This window comes from Oncorhynchus mykiss, chromosome 11 (assembly GCF_013265735.2).
Source record: "Oncorhynchus mykiss isolate Arlee chromosome 11, USDA_OmykA_1.1, whole genome shotgun sequence".
In the NCBI taxonomy this organism is placed as follows: domain Eukaryota; kingdom Metazoa; phylum Chordata; class Actinopteri; order Salmoniformes; family Salmonidae; genus Oncorhynchus; species Oncorhynchus mykiss.
In genome coordinates, this window is record NC_048575.1 from 57,129,079 (window position 1) to 57,146,654 (window position 17,576).

Sequence of the window (17,576 nt, forward strand, 5' to 3'; positions counted from 1 at the left end):
ATGCCCATATATGGAAGTTCCTGAAGTGTCTTCTGAATCTTAAAACTCCTCTTGAAATCGATTTATTAACACGTCAACGGCCAAATGTCTTATACTCCCCCCCCCCAATACTTTTTATTCCCTTTCCACGGCGACAGTTATACTTTATTTTTAACCAATCTATGGCGCAACACAGATGCCGTCTAAATAATCCAGCACCTGCACAGGATTATGTTGACGTTGAATTTGATATTACTAATGGCAGATTAATCACTAATGGCATACAATCAAGCTTGCAGAATACTAGGTTACTAATGCATTGCACATGTACACTGTTGGAGACCCTCTGGAAAAATAAAGCGAAAGTAAGGTTCCAATGATGCTAAAACAAATATGCAGCTGCCAAGATCCAGGTTAGAGCTCATGTTACAGTTTATGTTACAATGTAAGATGTAAAAGGCACGGGAAATGTGTGAAACACCTTGTGAAACTTGACAACAAACCATGATGACAAATACATCTGAATTTAGTCAAACTAAAAACAAAACTAAATGTTTATTCATAAATCTGCAACAGTTTTTCATTAAAGGAAGTCTTTAAACTCCCATCTAATGGAGATTCAAAAAAAAAAAAAAAAAAAAAATAAAAATTGTTTTTTTAAATACTCTAGTTTTAACCAATGGCATATCCAAAACATTAGCATGTGCAGTCTCTCCAAGCATTAACAAAACCTGTTTGAAAACATTCACATCAGTGTTGTACAGTAAAACAATTTGATAAATTGAGAAGGGGAAAGCTAATGAATGACCCATGTCAGACATCCAAAAACACAACTTCTGGATTAAAGCAGTAACTCACTGTGCAAAACAGGTCTGATCATTTCTCACACCACAGGTCACTACAGTGCCATTTCAGACAGGTGGGTTGGATATATACCTGAGCTACTGTATTTAGAAAGTGGCATTGTATGGCTGGGAGGAGTTAATCTCAGAGATTAGCTTTACCAGAGTTTAAGTGTCTTTACAGTTGGATGTTATATGACAAGATGCTAGCCCTGGATGGATCTAGGACAAGAAAAGGGAACATAGATGACAAGTGATAAAAGTAGTGGCAGTTTCAGAACTTTTTCCCTGGTCGCTTTCCCATGAGCACAGATACCAGTCCAGCTCACCTTGATTGCACCTCTCTCCAGGCTCTTCAAAGACCACCTGTCACTGCATTTGGGACATTTCCAAATGCATTGAATGAAAACAAAATTGGCTCAGGGGGAAGCAAAATTACTTATCTTACATTATGTCTGGGTTTGAGACCAACCCGAGACCGTATTTCAAGACTTTGTGGGCAATAGAACCACGCTGCTGGATATAGCCATGCGCCATTGTGCTGAGCACTCCACCTCAATTTCACAGCTAACATCTGAGAAGAGGTTATTACAATAATACAGCAAGGCCACTGAATACATGAACAAGACATCCAGAGGGACAAAGAAAGTACCTTTGAAAGGAGGGAGAACCAAGCCGCTAACTAGTCCCCTCCAAATTCAAACCCAATGTTTTAGCATTCAGTAGAACACAATCATTATGATAATAACAACAGTGATCATAATAAGAGTATGAATAGTAACACTGATAATAGTCACAATAGAAGTAGTAATAGTTAAAGTCTGGGTGTGGTGGTTTGGAACATGAGGAGGTTCCAGTATTCCATAAGGGAGTGCTTTCAGGAGTTCCTCAGCAGATCCATACAAGTCATGAAGAACAGCACATGGCAGCAGCTCAGCACTTAGCAGCCAGGTTGCACTGTCCCTTATTTTATCGCTTCCTTCTCCAACCCGAGTGTCTAGTTATGTTTCCCCTCTTGTTCCTTTGCCTTGGGTTAATATTAAACATGTTTATTTTCTTCTTTTAGTGTTTTAATTTAACAGGCATTTTCACATTGCATACTTCTGTGTCCATTCTCTTGCTAGTCTGTTGTACCTGTAAAACAAAATGGAAGGTTTGCACGATACCAGAAAAAACTAGCACACCTGTATTCTTGAATATTCCACAAATAATTTAATGCATCATTAACCAGGTTTCCATACAACCCTTTTTGGAAAGTACAGATTTAAAAAAAAAAAAAAAAAAACTTAAACTCAAGACAGGCCTGATGGAACAGCCCCCCAAAATAAAACACATTCCAAATGTCAACAAAACATGAGACAAGGAGAGATCTTACTGTCTGTAAAATTAATTATGCGAGAAGACGATGGTAATGCCTTTATGTGCAAATATTGATATAATAACCATCATCTTGAAGTAAACTTGGGAGTCACAATATGTGTGGTCCTCCCACTACAACTCGGAAAAGCATGCAGTTTATGACGCTACAGATTAAATAAATTATAATGAACTTCACAGGGTGGTGAAAGTGCACGGTAATGAGTGATGATGCTCCTTTCCAAAAATAGAGGGTCTTATTCTGGTGACATGATGATCAATGCTTGGCTGCTGTTTGACAAAATAAATAATAATAATAATAATAATCTTGCTCTTTTGTCCATAATCTTATCATGAAGGCTATCCTACCCACACCGTATCTGCGAATTGTTGGCTAGAGCGCACATGCTAAGACCAGCGTGGGCACACTCGCAATGTAACTCAACATTTTCTGACAAAAACATCAGTAGAGTTGAAAATGCAATGGAAACCCATTTAACTTGTGTTTTTTATTCAGTACATTATTCAGGTAATTTAACCACAAAAGTTAATTTTATCTATCCACAAAAGGTCAATTTAATGGAAACATCTTTGGTGGGAAAATTTACATATTGTTTTTATGCAGATTTTAAAATATTCATATGATAATCTGTCACAAATTGGATGGAAACCTATCTACTAATACCAATGTTATGGTGAAAAGACCTTCACCAGGGTTGACTGAAACGTTGGGAAGAAATGAATGTCTATTGACCAAAACTTTGGAATTAAAGATATTTAATTGTTTGTGGACTAGGCCCTATTCAAGAATACCAGTATGCTGGAGTGTCAAAGCAAGGGAATCAAATACTGTATGGCACACTCACTTTTCCCTGTCAGCTTTGTAGGTGTGTGCAATCTCTGGTACAAGCGGGTCATCTGGGTTCGGATCGCAAAGCAGAGAGCAGATTGACAAGAGCACTAATAAGGAATGGAAAATAAAAACAATCAACTTCGGATAGCTGCAGCTAAACCCCCTCCAGCTGCAGACATACATGACAACAATCAACAACAAAAAATATCCAATATATTTTATTATCCAAAAAGTAAACCAATTAACCATGCATGCTCTTTAAGGGAATGATAAGCCCTGATACACCTACCAACAGCTCACATCCATATTGCTTTGACAACCATTACTGTTGACCACCTCTATCTGAGAGCCATAAAGTGGCACATGACGATTGCCCTTTTCAAGTAAAAAATGGTACATCTATTATTCTGACAACTATTTGAAGTAGAAAATAAAACAATGGATTGCTGAATTTGATCCCCAATTGTCTTGTACATTATTACCAGGAGAGACATTGACTAGGTCCAACAATTGTTTCTTTAAAAACTGTTAAGCCAAATCTTAAAAATATAAAATTACTGCTTTTTAACAAACCACCTAAATTTGTATGCTTAGTTTTAAAATAAGACAGAGGGATAATATTCTGAAAACCAATGGTCCTCTGCATTATATTTACATTTATTGTCCATTAATAATATGACTATATAGTTATACTGCATGTAATGACAGGAAATATTAAAATCAAATCAAATTTTATTTGTCACATACGCATGGTTAGCAGATGTTAATGTGAGTGTAGCGAAATGCTTGTGCTTCTAGTTCCGACAATGCAGTAATAACCAACGAGTAATCTAACCTAACAATTCCACAACTACTACCTTATACACACAAGTGTAAAGGGATAAAGAATATGTACATAAAGATACATTCCAACCCCATGTCAGATATTACACCAATATTCACAGTGGCTTACCTTTTGATACAGTGAGTGCAGGCGACCATTGCGATCTCAATATATCCAGACAAATACTTCCATTGCTGTTGATATTAGGGTGGTAGATCTTTGTCGTGAACGCAACCTGCAATTTAATTAAGTATTTTATAAACCAGCACTTACTTCTAGCACTATGAATTGTGTTTCCTAATGTCAACTGATCTTATGTGATTTTTTACTCACCTTTGGTGGTTTGAAGGGGTAATCTGTAGGGAAGTGAATAGTCAAGAAGAACACTCCTCCCTGATAAGGACTGTCATTCTAAAATAAAATAAAAACATGTTTAGAAAGAGGATAAGAATACCCTTAAAGTTTATTGATGCTAAGCTATGTGCTAATAAGACAAAGGGAAGTTAAATCACATACCGGACCCATTATTGTTGCCTGCCAGTGAAACACTAAATAAAATTACAAATGGGTTACAATTAATACCGAACAATGCAATGTCACAGCCTCGCCCATCACGTTGCTGCCCATCAAAAGTTGCCTAAAATGTATGTATTGTGTATCTGTGCAAATCACAATACTGAATGTCTGACAGACTGGAACTGTTCTAAAAAAACATTCCGACATGGCAAATATGACATTAATATAAAGCATTTATTCCCTAGCTCATCCCTACTTACAATCATCTCCAACTGGTCCCGCTGAGCACTGTGCAGGTGGATCCCTCTGCAAATCTGTCAGTTCCTAAAGAGATATTAGAATAATAATAATAATAATAATAAATAAATAAATAGCAGTGTCTAAAATTCACCTTTGTATCCACTACTAAATGATGTGGCCAGGAAGTAGAAAATTCAGTCATGGATATCAAATCAAAGTTTGTCACGTGCGCCGAATACAACAGGTGTAGGTAGACCTTAGTGAAATGCTTACTTACAGGTTCTAACCAAGTGCAAAAAAAGGTATTAGGTGAACAATGGGTAAGTGAAGAAATAAAAACAGTGAAAAACAGTAGCGAGGCTATATACAGTAGCGAGGCTATATATAGTAGCGAGGCTACATACAGACACCGCTTAGTCAGGCTGAGGTAGCATGTACATGTAGATATGGTTAAAGTGACTATGCATATATGATGAACAGAGAGTAGCAGTAGCATAAAATAGGGTATAACTGTCATTGCTATACATGTTATAAACAGATTGCATAGGTAGTCACATTCACTAGTGCACACCATTGCTTTGCAACAAATTCCAATTTCTTATTGCACAAGTTCAGGTAGTCCCTCCCAGTTCCAGTCTATTTGTAATGAATATAACCCTGATTCAGACACTGAGCAACAATGTGACAAAACTGACATTCAGATAGGGAAAAATAAATAGGCTAGCCCTACATCAGTTTGATGACGGTTGTCTGGTTGAGCACGGAGTTGGGGTGAAGGGTGTCACTGCCAAATTAACAACCAAAGCCTCTCCTCAACTTTGACATTTAGGCTTACATGACCAGTTTTACTCAGACTGGTCTCATAGACTAGACGTAATATAGTAAATGTAATTCCGGGACACTAATTAGTATAATACAGCGCATTCGGAAAGTATTCATACCCCTTGACTTTTTCCACATTTTGGTACGTTACAGCCTCATTCTAAAAATGTATGTATGTCCGCCCCTCCCATCACTCTACACACAATAGCCCACAACGTCAAAGCAAAAACAGGTTTTTAGAATTGTGAAAAGAAATACAACTGAAATATCACATTTACAGTATTCAGACCCTTCACTCAGCACTTTGTTGAAGCACCTTTGGCAGCAATTAAAGCCTTGAGAATGACACTACAAGCATGGCACACCTGTATTTGGGGAGTTTCTCCCACTCTTCTCTGCAGATCCTCTCTAGCTCTGTCAGGTTGGACGGGGAGCGTTGCGGCACAACTATTTTCTGGTCTCTCCAGAGATGTTTGAACGGGTTCAAGTCTGGGCTCTAGCTGGGCCACTCAAGGACATTCAGTGACTTGACCCGAAGCCACTCCTGCATTGTCTTGGCTGAGTGCTTAGGGTAGTTGTCTTGTTGGAAGGTGAACCGTCACCCCAGTCTGAGGTCCTGAGCACTCTGGAGCAGGTTCTCTGTACTCTGTTCATCTTTGCCTTGATCCTGACTAGTCTACCAATCCCTTCTGCTGAAAAACATCCCCACGTCATGATGCCGCCTCCACGATGTTTCACCCTAATGATGGTGCCAGGTTTCCTCTAGACGTTACGCTTGGCATTCAGGATAAAGTTTTCAATCTTGGTTTCGTCAGACCAGAGAATCTTGTTTCTCATGGTCTGAGAGTCTTTAGGTGCCTTTAGGCAAACTTCAAGTGGGCTTTCATGTGCCTTTTACTGAGGACTGGCTTCGGTCTGGCCACTAACATAAAGGCCTGATTTGTGGAGTGCTGCAAAGACTGTTGTCCTTCTGGAAGGTGCTCCCATCTCCACAGAGAAAGTCTGACAGAGTGCCAGAGTGACCATCGGGTTCTTGGTCACCTCCCCGACCTAGGCCCTTCTCCCCAATTGCTCAGTTTGACTGGGCGGCCAGCTCTAGGAAGAGTCTTGGTGGTTCCAAACCTCTTCCATTTAAGAATAATGGAGGCAACTGTGCAGACATTTTTTGGTACCCTCCCCCAGATCTGTCCCTCGACACAATCCTGTCTCTGAGCTCTACGGACAATTCCTTCGACCTCATGGCTTGGTTTTTGCAGTGACATGCACTGTCAACTGTGGGACCTTATATAGACAGATGTGTGTGTGCCTTTTAAAATCATGTCAAATCAATTGAATTTACCACAGGTGGACTCCAATCAAGTTGTAGAAACATCTCAAGGCTGATCAATAGAAACAGGATGCACTTAAACTCAATTTCGAGCTTCATGGCGAAGGGTCTGAATACTTATGTAAATAAGCTATTTCCTGTTCTATATTTTTTATAAATTCGCAAACATTTGGTCGCTTTGTCATTATGGGGTATTGTGTCTAGATTGCTGAGGATCTTTTTTAAAAGATGCACATTTTAGAATAAGGCTGTAATGTAACAAAATGTGGAACAGTCAAGGGGTCTGAATACTTTCCGAAGGCACTGTATGTTACGTTTGATATGGCTACATAAGACAGAAGGTGGTTGGTTGGGGTGGATGTGTGAGCATATAACGCCAGCATCTAGCAACCGAAAGGTTGGCATTATAACTAATTAGCAACTAAACTTTTGGCTACTTTGCAACTACTTAACATGTTATGTAATCCTTCCCCTTTAACCTAACCCTAGCTAACACTAGCCACAACAAATTGGAATTCTTAACATTACATACATTTTGCAAATTTGTACAAAATGGATGGACATCCACAAATGAATACATACAATACAAACGGTAACATATACTAACTGGAGAGTCTCCGGCTTCATTTCACATCTATCCCCGAGTCCAGATTGGTTTCACTACACAGGCCCTGACTTAATTGTACCATACTGTGAAGTTGTTACACCATGCCAAGTATCCCTACTCAACTTTTAATACATTGACAATACAGACAAAATACAAACAGACCACTGTTGTTTCAACTGTTCACCAAAATGACATATTTGAACTGTTATGGTCCACTAGCCGTGTACCATTTGAGGTAATATAGTATGACATCACTTGTTGTACATAAAGTAGTACACTTTCTCAATATTCTAGTTAGCTAACATTTTATGAAAACGCTGTCCATTCTGTTATAAATACACTTGCTTGCCACAGCGCCCCATTTGCTACTCCATATATGGCAACATTGGGGTTAAGCATTTGGCAACAAGCAAACAGCTGTCATGTCACGCGTGCGCATTACCTTCTAGCACACTCATTCATTCAAGATGGCAAAAGATAGGTACCATTAGCAAGCTAACGTTAGCTTCAAAATTGTACTTTCTCACCCGGGTCGCCAGACACAAATACATGACTAACTTGCTTATTTATTTTACACTCACAAGGTAGTCATATTACTTGCACCCCAACCAAATGCCGTTAGGTAGGTACAGGCCCGTTACATTAGTTAGCTGCTAACGTTAAGTGAGGACAGCTAACTAGCAAGCAAAAAAATAATGTCCTGTGAAGCTAACAGCTTAGCATAGGCAGCATGAAATGCGTCAATTGCAAAAGGCCACCATTGGTTTCTCGTCTTTGTCTGTCTATCTGCCAAGTATTTTCAAGGGGAGCACAAACAAGTGCTTGTTACATGAAATGTGGCAAACGATTTTGGAGAACCATACTTATTGTAAACATAGCTAACAATTTAGCGGACTAGTTGCAACGCAGGATGGCAGGAAGAAATAAGCAAACAAAAACTCACCTTTTGAATTCTTTTCAACGCCATTGCTAGTTTAATTAGATATGGGTCTCTAATACACTTGGCACAGATACCTTGGGTTAAATTACGATGTTTTTCAAACCAGTCACGTTGTGTGTATATAAATAATGTAACAATCGTGGTGTTTTCGAATAAAACTGCAGTTTCCACGGTAGAAGGTTGCGGTTTTGTTAGGTTTCTCACCCCCCTCTCTCCTTCCACTCACTGGCAGCATCTGCTGCTGGAAAGCATTTCCAGAATATCGCGAGACAAGGAATTAATTGGGCAGCTGACAATTTTTTGTTATTTTGATTGAAATTAATTTAGGCCTAAGTACCCTATCTCCTGACAATGAAGGCAGTTACACATGACCATCGATTAATTGATTGCAATACCTTTGTTAGAAAGAAGATTTATATCCTTTTGATAATTTTGTAATTATTGATTCGTAATTTATTTTGGTCAGGCGTGGTGCAGATTATTATTGTGCATAATTAGCTGGATAAGAAGAACCAAACATTAATTTAATTGTTTTCGAAGTTGTTATCCTGTTTGGACCACTATGCCAAAGACATTCAACATCAAGCCTATTCCAACAAGACTCTGATCCCCTTCCAACAAGACTCTGACTCTAAAATGTAGATGAGGTGGGTACAACATTTTCAAATGAATTTTAATGGAGGGCTCAAACAAAATAACCATACTAAGCATACATTTACTGGGGAAATCATTTAGCAAGCAGGCGCACACACAACAACTTAATAAACCACACCTCTGTCCACAAGATGTCCCTGTTTACTTCAGGGATAGTCAGGGCCAGCTGATTTAAGGGCCTTTTTATTTTTTTATTTCACCTTTATTTAACCAGGTAGGCTAGTTGAGAACAAGTTCTCATTTACAACTGTGACCTGGCCAAGATAAAGCAAAGCAGTGCGACACAAACAACAACACAGAGTTACACATGGAATAAACAAACATACAGTCAATAATACAATAGAAAACGTCTATATACAGTGTGTGCAAATGAGGGAGGTAAGGCAATAAATAGGCCATAGGCCAATATAGAAATTAAACACTGGAGTGATGGATGTGCAGAAAATGAGTGTGCCAGTAGAGATACTGGGGTGCAATGGAGCAAAATAAATAACAGTATGGCGATGAGGTAGTTGGATGGGCTATTGACAGATGGACTATGTACAGGTGCAGTGATCTGTGAGCTGCTCTGACAGCTGATGCTTAAAGCTAGTGAGGGATATATGAGTCTCCAGCTTCAGTGATTTTTGCAGTTCGTTCCAGTCATTGGCAGCAGAGAACTGGAAGGAAAGACAGCCGAAGGAGGAATTGGCTTTGGGGGTGACCAGTGAAATATACCTGCTGGAGCGCGTGCTACGGTGGGTGCTGCTATGGTGACCAGTGAGCTGAGATAAGGCGGTGCTTTACCTAGCGAAGACTTATAGATGACCTTGGGCCAGTGTGTTTGGCGACGAATATGAAGCGAGGGCCAGCCAACGAGAGCATACAAGTTGCAGTGGTGGGTAGTATATGGGGCTTTGGTGACAAAACGGATGGCACTGTGATAGACTGCATCCAATTTTCTGAGTAGAGTGATGGAGGCTATTTTGTAAATGACATTGCCGAAGTCAAGGATCAGTAGGATAGTCAGTTTTACGAGGGTATGTTTGGCAGCATGAGTGAAGGAGGCTTTGTTGCGAAATAGGAAGCCAGATTTAATTTTGGATTGGAGATGCTTAATGTGAGTCTGGAAGGAGAGTTTACAGTCTAACCAGACACCTAGGTATTTGTAGTTGTCCACATATTCTAAGTCAGAACCGTCCAGAGCAGTGAAGCTGGACGGGCGGGCAGGTGTGGGTAGTGATTGGTTGAAGAGCATGCATTTAGTTTTACTTACATTTAAGAGCAGTTGAAGGCGATGGAACGAGAACTGTGTGGCATTGAAGCTCATCTGGAAGTTAGTTAACACAGTGTCCAAAGAAGGGCCAGAAGTATACAGAATGGTATCGTCTGAGTAGAGGTGGATCAGAGAATCACCAGCAGCAAGAGCGACATCATTGATGTTTACAGAGAAAAGAGTCGGCCCGAGAATTGAACCCTGTGTCACCCCCATAGAGACTGTCAGAGGTCCAGACAACAGGCCCTCCGATTTGACACACTGAACTCTATCTGAGAAGTAGTTGGTGAACCAGGTGAGGCAGTCATTTGAGAAACCAAGGCTGTTGAGTCTGCCAATAAGAAAGTGGTGATTGACAGAGTCGAAAACCTTGGCCAGGTCGATGAATACAGCTGCACAGTATTGTCTCTTATTGATGGCAGTTATGATATCGTTTAGGACCTTGAGCGTGGCTGAGGTGCACCCATGACCAGCTCGGAAACCAGATTGTATAGCGGAGAAGGTACGGTGCGATTCGAAATGGTCGGTGATCTGTTTGTTAACTTGGCTTTTGAAGACCTTAGAAAGGCAGGGTAGGATAGATATAGGTCTGTAGCAGTTTGGGTCTAGAGTCTCTCCCCCTTTGAAGAGGGGGGTTGCAACAATTGTGGCAGATAATTTTAGAAAGAGAGGGTCCAGATTGTCTAGCCCGGCTGATTTGTAGGCGTCCAGATTTTGCAGCTCATTCAGAATATCAGCTATCTGGATTTGGGGGAAGGAGAAATGGGGGAGGCTTTGACAAGTTACTGTGGGGGGTACAGGGCTGTTCACCGGGGTAGGGGTAGCCAGGTGGAAAGCAAGGCCAGCCGTAGAAAAATGCTTTTTGAAATTCTCAATTATCGTGGATTTATCAGTGGTGACAGTGTTTCCTAGCCTCAGTGCATGGCAGCTGGGAGGAGGTGCTCTTATTCTCCAAGGACTTTACAGTGTCCCAGAACTTTTTGGAGTTTGTGCTACTGGATGCAAATTTCTGTTTGAAAAAGCTAGCTTTTGCTTTCCTAACTGCCTGTGTATATTGGTTCTTAACTTCCCTGAAAAGTTAAGTATCGCGGGGGCTATTCTATGCTAATGCAGTACGCCACAGGATGTTTTTGTGCTGGTCAAGGGCAGTCAGGTCTGGAGTGAACCAAAGGCTATATCTGTTCCTGGTTCTATGTTTTTGAATGGGACATGCTTATTTAAGATGGTAAGGAAAGCACTACAGTTAACACAGAAAACACACATCTGACGATTCATGCACACCAATAACATAACTGTACTCATAGCTTGAGCTTAATATAAGCTATAACAGTTTGTCAACAATATTTTTTGGGGGGAAAGAAACATATTTGTGGATCCAAAGTTTCTATGAATAAATAAAACAAATAAAAAAATGTATAAACACCTTGAATTTATAGTTTTTGCAACTTATAACCATGTAGTTGGATATAGCTCCATTTCCTATTTTATAGTGGATCTATATTCGCCATGCATTCTTGAGTAGATTAGATTAAATAGATTCAGATGTGCATGCATTCTATACTGAACAAAAATATAAATGCAACATACAGCAACTTCAACGATTTTACCGGCTTACAGTTCATATAAGGAAATCAGTCAATTTAAATGGATTATCTTGGCAAAGGAGAAATGCTCACTAACAGGGATGTAAACAAATGTATGCAGAAAATTGGAGAGAAATAACCTTTGTGTGTATGGAACATTTCAGGGATCTTTTATTTCAACTCATGAAACATGGGACCAACACTTAACATGTTTTTATATTTTTGTTCAGTGTATTATGTTTCTTCGGTATTATACAAAACAGCAGTTATGTAAGTTGTTAGGGTTTTGATGAAATGTGCAAATCATTTAGCCAATAGGCTACACTACATAGTCACGCACACTCAATTGCAGAAACCACATACATTTGCTTTATATTAGATTTTCTATATAGCTTTGTCAAGTACCATGGTGATAGACCAAGGGATTGTTCAGTCAATATCCAATCATTGTAAAGGCGTATTCATCTGTGAGTCAGCTGCATGCTCCAATTTCTGCACAGCCTTGTCTTGCAAAGCCCCATGAGTTTCCCTTTATATGTCTTAAACAAGGGTGAAAAAAGAGCTCTCATTATTTTAGTGAGTATCTATGAATGGGTGGCAGTGTTTATTCTTCTTAAATGACTGATTCAATGTCAGGTTGAGGATCCTATCGTCAATGTGACACTGAGAAGGACCATTTTCCTTTGGAAAGCTAGAGATTCCTTCAGATAATATCTTATTGTTTGCTCATCTCTGGGCACTCAATGACCCAACTGTCCTCAGGGCCTGCCTGTAATCAGATTCAGCCAGCCCAGCAGTAGAGGTGGCAGTTCCGGGCCTTGTGCAGCAGGGGCCTCGTGCGCTGACTCTGCCTACTTGCAAAGGACATTTATCAGCATGGAGTGGATTCCCCAACATTCTCTGTTGGCCTCAAGCCTCAGCTTGAAAGCTTCCCACAGTCATTCCACCACTGTCTCCTTAAATTTCAATGTGCACTGTTTGGCTACTTTGGGCTTTTAAACCAAGATAATGTGGGTGACTACCACTAGAGCAGGGGTATCGAACTCATTTTACCTGGGAGCCGGACTCGTTCTTCAACGAGGTCCGGAGGGCTACACTGAAAATTGGTTATATTTCCTTGCTGTCAAAATTTGAACAAAATAATCCTCTATCAATTGTTTTGGGATTTTTTTACGCTCCCTGACTGTCTAGTGATTATTAGCGAGCTGAACACTCAAGAAACTGTATGAATATAGGTCCATTGGCTGTGCACAGTGATTATTAGCGAGATGGACAGTCAAGAAACTTTGGTTTTTGTCATTTTAAAGTATATTGATTTTTTAAAATGTAATTTTAGGGCCATATGTTTGACACACCTGCACTAGAGAGCCCTAAGCTATCGTACCATCCAGCAATAATAGCCATCAAAGACTGTCTGTCATGGTGATATGGTAGAGAACTAACCTTCTAGATAGAGAACAAGATGTAGTTTCCTTGTTTCTTGGGTAACCCATTACCATCGGTTAGGGAAATCCCCACCTATCCCCTGCAGTGGGGAGTTTTTAGTTACACCATTGGCGTCCCCTGGATTTAAAGGGATGTATATGTCTTGCAGTGGATGCCCTGGGACAAGTATGATATGGGTGAGGTGTTGGGGTGGGGGGGTTGGCTGACCTCTCTCTCAACTGAAGACAATGGAGTATAGTGGTGTAATTAGAGATCATGGACAAGGCAGTGTGTTTCTTATGAGATGTCTCTCTCAAACCAAGAATCTTCATCAGAGGATGTCTGTCTCACTGTCAGAAACTAAGGGCTCTTGTCCTTTCATAACTTATACCCAAGCTACATTTTAACATGTTCCTTTGTTGAGCTAGTCTCCACCATCAATCCTAGTCAAACCTGCTGTGACAAGCTACTGGATATAGACGTCAGTTCAACGTCTAGTTTTGATTTACATTTGGTTGAGTTGTAAACTAAAGTGAATTCAACATGTTATCAACATAACATTTCACCATGTCATTGGATTTAGGTTAAAAGTTTGGTGGAAAAAAAGACTAAATGCCCTTACAATTAGTTTTCCACCTAGATTTTTTTAGGTTGAAATGACGTGGAAACAACATTGATTCAATCCTTTTTTGCCCAGTGGGAATGCACATGTTCACAATCATTTTCACAATAATTTTAAATGGGTCCTGCTAATGTCGAAATTATCCAATAAAAGCTCAAAAAAGTTCAAGCTGAGCACAGCCTCTGAGAGCCCGTAGAGGTGCTCTACCTTCTCCCATTCCATGGCTGTTCTCAGTTTTTATATGGAACAAAGATCCAGTGTTCCAACTTACAGATAGATATGTGTACACTCCCTGTATCAATGTTCCTGATTTGATTATACACTCACGATTGTGTGGAGCCAATTGTCATGTTTGCAGTGAAGTCAGCATCTCTGGGCACAATCCCATGCTTCTTTAACTAGGCTATTGATAAAGGGGCATTATGTGCAGTGCAATCACTGTTTCATGGCACATTTCCTTGACTCTGATTTGATTTTGTTTGTCAACGTTTAGGTTGCAGCCGATGGCTCTTTGACCCAGTCTAAAGAAGGTCTGAATCCGTCCACAACTATTCCTCATGACAGTGTGTGGGCCCTCGTGTGGCTGATGTTTACCATAACCTACCAATCTGACATACCAAATCCTTCTCAGACTGACTAAACCCCCTGCTCTATAAAGGTTCTGACAGCTAGACTGACACGCAAGAGTTCCCTGGTAACTTACCACACAAGCATTTATTTAGCCTGGTTCTGGCCTCAATAAGCCAATAGCCAGCTATGGAACCGCATGGAATCAGACCAACAGTCCACCCATACACAGTTTCTTTGACCAAGCAGGTATATTAATAAAGACCATGGGATATCATACCACACATTAGTGTGAAGTATGGAAAATGAAAATGACAAAAAAATGGTTCTACTACTAAGCTAACATATGGAATTGTTTTAAGATGTTCATACCAATGATCATTTAGCTATTTGATGTAGAATTTTAGGACCACTTTAGGTATAAAAAAAATACATTAACAAATTAATTTGCCCTTACTGCTATTAGCCCATAGAAACGCATTGAATAACAGATTCATACATGGAAAAACAGATCAAAATTATGTTTGTTTTTAGGTGTCTGTCCTATCTCTGAAAGATATAAGAAAGATCATGGAATTATAATTATACATTTTTTTTACTCATATTTAACCAATTTGTTTTTGGCACTAAACTACTTCCATATACTGTATACTTCCATTCATTTTTTAAACTGGTACCGGGCCACCTTCAGATGAGTCTTCTGGAGCTTGTGGGCTTCCTAGAGCAAAACAACTGACATGTACAGTACCAGTAAAACGTTTGGACACAATCATTCAAGGGTTTTTCTTTATTTTTTATTTTTTTCTACATTGTAGCATAATAGTGAAGACATCAAAACTATGAAATAATACATATGGAATCATGTATTAACCAAAAAAGTGTTAAACAAATCAAAATATATATTTTTTTGTAGATTCTTCAAAGTAGCTATCCTGTGCCTTGATGACAGATTTGCACACTCTTGGAATTATCTCAACCAGCATCATGAGGTAGTCACCTGGAATGCATTTCAATTAACAGGTGTGCCTTGTTAAAAGTACATTTGTGGAATTTCTTTCCTTCTTAATGCATTTGAGCCAATCAGTAGTGTTGTGGCAAGTTAGGGGTGGTATACAGAAGATAGCCCTATTTGGTAAAAGACCAAGTCCATATTATGGCAAGAACAGCTCAAATACACAAAGAGAAACGACAGTCCATCAATACTTTAAGACATGAAGGTCAGTCAATCCAACCACTGTGTCTTTGTGAGATGCAGAGTAGGTGAACGGATGATCTCCGCATGTGTGGTTTCCACCGTGAAGTATGGAGGAGGAGGTGTGATGGTGTAGGGTGCTTTGCTGGTGACACTGTCAGTGATTTATTTAGAATTCAAGACACACTTAACCAGCATGGTACCACAGCATTCTGCATCGATACACCATCCCATCTGGTTTGCGCTTAGTGGCACTATGATTTTGTTTTTCAACAAGACAATGACCCAACACACCTCCAGGCTGTGTAAGGACAATTTGACCAAGAAGGAGAGTGATGGAGTGCTGCATCAGATGACCTGACCTCCACAATCACCCGACCTCAACCCAATGGAGATGGTTTGGGATGAGTTGGACCACAGAGTGAAGGAAATGAAGCCAAAAACTGCTCAGCATATGTGGGAACTCCTTCAAGACTGTTGGAAAAGCATTCCAGGTGACTACCTCATGATATATATATATATATATATATATTCTGGACTGTAATATTTCATTCTTTTTGCTTTTTGGATTTTGTGTGTATTCCTTTGTATTGCTAGGTATAATTACAGTGCCTTGCGAAAGTATTCGGCCCCCTTGAACTTTGCGACCTTTTGCCACATTTCAGGCTTCAAACATAAAGATATAAAACTATATTTTTTTGTGAAGAATCAACAACAAGTGGGACACAATCATGAAGTGGAACGACATTTATTGGATATTTCAAACTTTTTTAACAAATCAAAAACTGAAAAATTGGGCGTGCAAAATTATTCAGCCCCCTTAAGTTAATACTTTGTAGCGCCACCTTTTGCTGCGATTACAGCTGTAAGTCGCTTGGGGTATGTCTCTATCAGTTTTGCACATTGAGAGACTGAATTTTTTTCCCATTCCTCCTTGCAAAACAGCTCGAGCTCAGTGAGGTTGGATGGAGAGCATTTGTGAACAGCAGTTTTCAGTTCTTTCCACAGATTCTCGATTGGATTCAGGTCTGGACTTTGACTTGGCCATTCTAACACCTGGATATGTTTATTTTTGAACCAGTTTTATATCTTTATGTTTGAAGTCTGAAATGGGGCAAAAGGTTGCAAAGTTCAAGGGGGCTGAATACTTTCGCAAGGCACTGTATCTGGGCCATTTTAGCTTATTCGACAAAGAAATCCTAAGATTCAGATATTTTTTTTAACATTTTGTTTTGTTCCCCTGCACACCAAAGACATACATATGTGGATACCAAAATATATGTTTAAATTTCAACAGGTGTATGGAAGAAATGGTGCATTATTTGAAAAATGTGCAAGGGTGCCAATATATTTGGCCACAACTGTCATTTCCATTACCCGAAAAATGTATAAAGACTCTTAAACTGAAGTGCATTTCTGCCTCCCCCTGGTCTCTAATCAGATTCCCAGAGTAGATGGGCATCATGATAATCCTCACCTTAAACTTTCAGTTACAGGATATACGCTACATGACCAAAAGTATGTGGATACCTGCTCGTCGAACATTCATCATTCCAAAATCATGGACATTAATATAGAGTTGGTCCCCAGTTTGCTGCCAAATCAGCCTCCACCCTTCTGGGAAGGCTTTCCACTAGATGTTGGAACATTGCTGCAGGGACATGCTTCCATTCAGCCACAAGAACATAAATGAGGTTGGGCGATTGGGCCTGGCACGCAGTAGGTGTTACAATTTATCCCAAAGCTTTTCGATGGGGTTGAGGTCAGTGCTCTGTGCAGGCCAGTCAAGTTCTTCCACACCGATCTTGACAAAACATTTCTGTAAGGACATCGCTTTTTGCACGGGGGCATTGTCATGCTGAAACAGGAAAGCAACATCCCCAAACTGTTGCCACAAAGTTGGAATCACAGAATCGTCTAGAATGTCATTGTATGCTGTAGCGTTAAGATTTCCCTTCACTGGAACTAAGAGG

At 39.8% G+C, this 17,576-nt stretch overlaps 1 protein-coding gene across 3 annotated transcripts; it reads right to left on the reverse strand.

Annotated features, from left to right (window-relative positions):
• Positions 1–241: 241 nt before the first annotated feature.
• Positions 242–8,566, reverse strand: LOC110536042 (ubiquitin-conjugating enzyme E2 D4). 3 transcript variants are annotated; one of them, XM_021621551.2, is made up of 7 exons: positions 8,309–8,564; positions 4,630–4,693; positions 4,370–4,401; positions 4,187–4,264; positions 3,983–4,088; positions 3,044–3,137; positions 390–1,955 (listed from the first exon to the last, which is right to left on the reverse strand). In XM_021621551.2, the coding sequence occupies exons 1-7, from the start codon at positions 8,330–8,332 to the stop codon at positions 1,910–1,912; spliced, it is 444 nt and encodes a 147-aa protein (XP_021477226.1). In that variant the 5' UTR covers positions 8,333–8,564; the 3' UTR covers positions 390–1,909. The 3 variants fall into 3 exon arrangements, with proteins under 3 accessions (XP_036791775.1, XP_021477226.1, XP_036791773.1); XM_036935878.1 differs by lacking the exon at positions 390–1,955 and adding an exon at positions 2,005–2,468 and having other exon boundaries at positions 8,309–8,566; XM_036935880.1 differs by lacking the exon at positions 4,370–4,401 and having other exon boundaries at positions 242–1,955; positions 8,309–8,565.
• Positions 8,567–17,576: the final 9,010 nt, after the last annotated feature.